This window comes from Balaenoptera musculus, chromosome 5 (genome assembly GCF_009873245.2).
Source record: "Balaenoptera musculus isolate JJ_BM4_2016_0621 chromosome 5, mBalMus1.pri.v3, whole genome shotgun sequence".
Lineage (NCBI taxonomy): Eukaryota > Metazoa > Chordata > Mammalia > Artiodactyla > Balaenopteridae > Balaenoptera > Balaenoptera musculus.
In genome coordinates this window covers 53,314,907-53,320,906 of record NC_045789.1, presented here as the reverse complement: position 1 = coordinate 53,320,906, position 6,000 = coordinate 53,314,907, and the positions used below count along the sequence as shown (strand labels likewise).

Sequence of the window (6,000 nt, the reverse complement as noted above, 5' to 3'; positions counted from 1 at the left end):
AGTGCTCTGCATTGATGCATGTTTACTACAACGTATCTTTGGTCAAACAGGTCTGCTAACATCTTATATCCTTGGCATAACAATTATTGATGAATTTAAATTTGTAGGCGATAGAGACTGAAAACTAATATAATAATCGTATCTTTCAGGTATACCTTTCAGGTAAATATTTGTTTTTGACAGAAAACTACACCTTTGATTATAAATAGCAATTGTAGATTATGAGCATACTGATTTTTAAATATAATGACTTGACATTTAACTTTAAGATTATCAATTGTACTGTAAATTAAAATTTTCATTAAATTATTTTAAAATTTTCCTATACTTCTTGTTATTTTTTTCTAAAAATTATCTGTTCCCCCTTAACATATTGCTTACATTCTCTGTCCCTGAGAAAAAAATCAATGATTCAATCGATCTCTTGTTTGAAGTCAGTGCTCAGTCTCTTGCACTAAAGGGCACACAAGAATACTTGCTGACTAAAGGCAGGAATGTGGGTATGATTATCTATGTGTTTAATGGAAATTTGTAGACCTTTCATGGTGTGATGTGCCGTCACAATTATTATCAATTCGTGCTCTGACCCCAGTAACACTGGGCAAGCAGAAAGACTTATTTTTATGACAAATGAAATCATTACTCTTATGATATACTAGTCTCCTGTGATGGTTTCCTAATTTGTATGTTCTAGAGGAACTTGTGAATTTTTTTCTCTGTGGTCCCTGCATGTATCAACTTTGGCTTACATTTTGTGTGTTCCCCAGGATTCAGCATATTGTCAGTCAGCATATCACTTAAGGTTAAAAATAAAGAAAAAATTGATATTATTAATAGAATAAACATAAAATTATTAGTGAACCTTTGTCAGGAATGTTTGAGGAAGAGGGTAAAGCCACCTGGGAAAAGACAGAAGAAGAATGGGACATGCCCACCAGTTAATGCTATTGTTGAATTCTAGACTTTATCTCTAGCTTAAGGTAGAGAGGAATGGGAATTTTGAAAACAGGATGAAGATGTTATGTTTTCATTAAGGCCATTGTGGCTAGAATGAACAGAATTGCCCATACAAGCCTTTACCAAACTTAGAAAGATCTATTCTCTCTTTTTCTTCTTTCCTGTTTTAACAAATTTTAGACAAGAAAACAAACAACATTTTGTGACCAAGAATACAGCAGTTGCCACACAGGCCAGCAAGAACCCAATCACATCCAAAGAGTGGTACTGGAACCAGGTGAGGTCGTGGGCAGCTGGCCGCAGGTGCTTGGCTCCTTTGTGGCGCATGACAAACTCGATCCAGAAGACTGCTCGGTCCAGGGGCTTTACAGGCTGATCATGGTGAATCCTTGATAACCTCATAGCATTCTCTTTATAACTGGTAGGCAAAAACAAACAAAAACATAGAAATTATAGAGCTTTTGTTTTCATTAAAAGTAAGTATACGATACATGATATGCGCTATGCAAGCCAAAAGCCATAGGTGTGTTCAGAAAAACATTTTAATTCTTGGCTGTGACATGAACTTTGCTGGTCGCATAGCATGTTAAGAGTTGTGAAAGAGGGGTGTGGAAGAAATATATTCTTAACGGAATGTGGTAAAATGCAAACATATAAAAAAGATGGAATAAGTCAATTGTAAATGTATAGCCTCATTTTTCCAAGAAGGAATTTTGGTATTGTGTGAATTATAGTTTCCAGGACTGTTCAAGACCAAGACTCTGAATAACCCTATTTTGAGAGAAAATACCATTAGAGAGTCCATAAGCATGGCCTCTAATGTCAGACTAACTAATGATGACAGACACAGAAACTGATAGTCAACAGTAGTGAGATATTTTTGCAATGTCTGAGATCTTGACACTGTGATAATTCCTCCATTGCACACACCTGTGCCTTTGTGTTGAAAAAGACAGTGTCTATATATTGGCAGTGTCAATATGGATGAAGATACTAAGGTAATTTTAGAAATGGCAAGGACACGGGTTTTGAGTTTTTAAGGTAAATAGAAATATCTCACTAGCATAAAGCCCATAATCAATGTGGCATCACAAGAGCAATAGTTAACAACTCTAATAGTCTCTCAAACAACAATGGTTATAGGTATGTCTTCAAAAGACATGTTCTGTCTTCACTGGAGATTTCTTGGTGGCTGAGCCAGAATTAGTATGTTTACCTTTGGTTTTGTGTTAGAGATAAAAGTTCCAACCTGGAGACATGAAGATGACAGAAGGTAGAGATGTGAAGAGATGTCCTGGTGCAAGTTGGACATTGTTGGGATCAGAGAAGAAGAAATGTAATCATCATTCACCAGTGAACATGGTACACAACATCCAGCAGCAAGAGGTAATTTACTTGTGTTCTATTTTTGCGCACAGTGAGAAAGAATAGTCATACTCTCTCTTTTTGTTTTTTTTTTTGTTTGTTTTGTTTTTTGTTGTTGTTTTCATACTCTCTTTCAACTGGATTGAAATATAGGTAGGACTAAAAGAGTAGTTATATAAGTTTCTTCCTAATACATTTTAGGCAAACTACAGTGATGATAAGAGACTATCTGTCCAAATCATATTTTTATTCAAGGTTTTCTCCATTTATAGATAGAGATTTAAAATTTGAAATATGCATATACTTGACAGATACACTTGTACATGTGAATACAAATAAAAATACAGTAAGCTTTCCTACAAATGAGATAAGATAAAATATGACTATGCCCATTAAGATGATTACTTAATATTTGTTGTACACTGTTTTATGACTGTTATGTTAAAATATTATGAAATTGCTATGGTTTATGTATTTAAATGTAATCTTCGTGTTCCTTAATTCCTTTAAGGAATAAGAAAATGGAATATAAATACATTATATATATATACTCTACACTAAACACTTTTGTTCCCAGATAATTTCAGACTTAGAATTAAGTTTAGGGTTAAAGTTAAGGTATTTTTAAAATAAGTAATTTCAGGTATTTTCCTGGGAAATTCTAAGAGTATAATTTTTTCACATCAATAGTTTTCAAATCAACAAGAAAATTTAGTAAGCCTTCTATAAAACGAAGTAGAATTTTTAAAAATTACAGAATTTACCTACTCTGATATTTAGTAAAATGAACTAAATTATCAGCAATTAACAACTTGGTAATAGCCTAATAGATTAGACATAAGATCATCATTTATGAGAAACAAAAGATCATAGTAAGCCTCGCTGAAACTCCTAACCTCCCTTTCCAGATCCTGAGGATATCTATAATATTCTGAAATTTATGATTTGAATATGTATCTTAACAAAAATCTTTTGACTGCAATGTGAGTGGGAGGGGAAAATGGACCACCAGGGCTGACTTTTTAGGATGAGTTCAAGGCAGATATTGAGTGTCTTCCCTTTTGGAAATGAATACATTGACCACTTTGTCTAGAAAACCTTGCTGCTAGGGTTTTAACAGATGGTTTTTCACAGACTAGTTCCACTAAAAAAAGCTGCAAAAAATTCCATTTAAGTTTACCTTCTCTCCTACCTCCTAAATTGCAGGTTTCAGTAATGTGAATGGAATATTACAACTATCCTTCAAGTTTTGCCTCTGAATAAAAATAATTGAGTCTGAGATAAACTGGAAACAAATTTTAAAATAAGGTATCTATACAAATGTGGAGCAAATAGTGAAAGCAATATGAAAAACATGACAGCAACTTACACAGTATTGGGGAAAAGAACATAAAAATGACGGACTTAGAATGTAATTAGGCATAATATATAATTCAAAAGAAGAGGAAAGTTTGATTAGAGTAAGAATGTGAGAGTTATGAATAAGAGCTCGAGGATCAGATTATGAAACAAGAGGAGGTAACAAAAGACAAGGTGAGCTATTGAAATTAGTTGTTAAAAATAGCACTTTAAAGGATTAATAAGAAAATTACAAACAGCAAGCAATGTTCATGAAAAAGTGAATTTACTAATTTATGGACTATTTGACGGAATCTCAGTAAATTAAGAAAAGCAAAAAATGATTAGAACAGTTAGAAAATAATAGAGAAAGAAAACAAACTCAAATATTTTAACATAGGGAATATTAAAATCTGATGTCCCTGAAATAAAGTTTAAAAATGGAACTAAAAGACATTTTAATAAACAAAAAAAATTAATTTCTGAAAAGAAAAATTGAATAATTTTCATCCTAGATTAACAGTGCTAAAAGAACACACTATAATCCCAGGAAAATGTAGAAAACAAATGGTAAGGATATACCATGTTTAAGTTTCTGAATTTAAAAAATACTATTTCCAGGCTGAACAAGAAACTCTAAAAAAGTAATACTGATCAGAAAGTCCTCAAAACCCTACAGCAGCATTTAAAGCCAGAAGATCATAAGTAACCCTGCACAGTTCAAAAGGAAAGAAAGTGAGATCTAAGTATGTTATATTCAGATAGGTGTCATTCTCCCATCAAGGCAATGAGCAAATATTGTTAACTGTTATTTCAGGGAGTCCACAACTCTTTGATGAAAGAAAATTCCATATGAAGCATTCAGTTAAGAATGAATTCAAAATATTTTGAAGAATCTCTGATTCAATGGTGAAAATTGAGTCTCTTAAAATATGTGAAAAGATTGAATTACTGTGAGGAAAATAAGTGCCATAAATATTGACAAATTAAAAATTTAAGTAATATATATTAGAGATGAGATAACTTCCAATTTCAACTATTAGTGGCTAAAATTAAAACACATTGTTAAAAATAAACACTATGTATATATATATTAATTCTCAACCTTGGTGAGATCTTTCAGAGAAAAATATTAAGATATAATGATCTGTATCTAAAGTTCATATAGTTTATAAATGTAGCTTACAAATTTATTTTATCTTTAGCTGAATCAGATAAAATTTAAAATTTTGTTTAAAAATACATATATAGTATCAATCAATATTTATAAAATTATTAACTACTCAAACTACCCCTCCCTGTATATATGCATATACTGATTAATGATATACACAGAGTGTCAACAATGATTATTTTTGAATGATCAATATTGGGTGAATTATCACTTCCATTTTTGTACTTACTGAATGGTTATAATATTTAAATAAACATATATATTTATTTATAAAATAAACAGATTATCCAGAAAAATATCTAAGAATTTATGTAATCACCAACATTATTTATTTTGATAAAACATTAATAGAATATTTGAAATCTTAGTTTGTTTTTTCATCTCAGACAATCACTTCAGCAATTTGGGAAATGAAATAATAAAATGGTTTTTAAATGGTCATGTTACAGTTGTTATTTGAAAATACACTAGTTAGAAATGCATGAAACATTGGACATTTTTGAGTATGATGGGTAGCATAATTAATGACAAGCCTTTAAAAGTAGTAGTACTTACGAAGGTTCATTAATGACTGTTCTCAAGGCGTTGAGCAAATCTGCACTTGTCATTGTGTTTATGTTCACCTCCACAGCCGCTCCTTTGGCCTTCATGTGAGCAATGTTGTCAGGCTGATCAGCAAACATGGGAACTCCCACCATAGGCACCCCATGATAGATAGCTTCATAGATCCCATTGGTTCCACCGTGAGTGATAAAACCTTTTGTTTTGGGATGACCTAGTTTGGGGATTGGATGAGAAGCGAGTGAGGATTTCATGATACATAATACATTAACAGAATTTCAGAGAGAGATGGGGAAAAATCTATCGGATAACTCAATGAAGAAGGCAGTGTTTTCTACAAAAGCCAAGAACATGGGGAATTGCTATCTCAGAAAATCGTGATCCCTGAAAAAGGTGGAATTAACTTCCTCTGCGTTGTCTAGAAAGACTTACTGAGGAGGTCATATCAGAACCGAAATTGAAACTTGAAGAGTATTGAGAGTCTTAACTGAAGATTCTCTTTTATGAACCAGAGTAAGCATCAATCTATGAAATTAAGGGCCAATTCTTTAATTATATCTGCTTTAAAACTGCAAGTAAAATGTGGAAATTTAAATATTTAAAAT

At 32.0% G+C, this 6,000-nt stretch overlaps 1 protein-coding gene across 2 annotated transcripts in view; it reads right to left on the bottom strand.

Moving 5' to 3' along the window:
- Positions 1–1,095: 1,095 nt before the first annotated feature.
- The window catches only part of LOC118895705 (UDP-glucuronosyltransferase 2A1), a 48,110-nt gene continuing 43,205 nt past the window's right edge, over positions 1,096–6,000 (bottom strand). For both annotated transcript variants that reach the window (XM_036853164.1, XM_036853165.1), the window contains 2 exons: positions 5,390–5,609; positions 1,096–1,375 (listed from right to left, as the gene is read on the bottom strand). In XM_036853164.1, coding sequence (XP_036709059.1) covers positions 1,096–1,375; positions 5,390–5,609 — 500 coding nt within the window. The remainder of the gene's footprint in view (positions 1,376–5,389; positions 5,610–6,000) is intronic.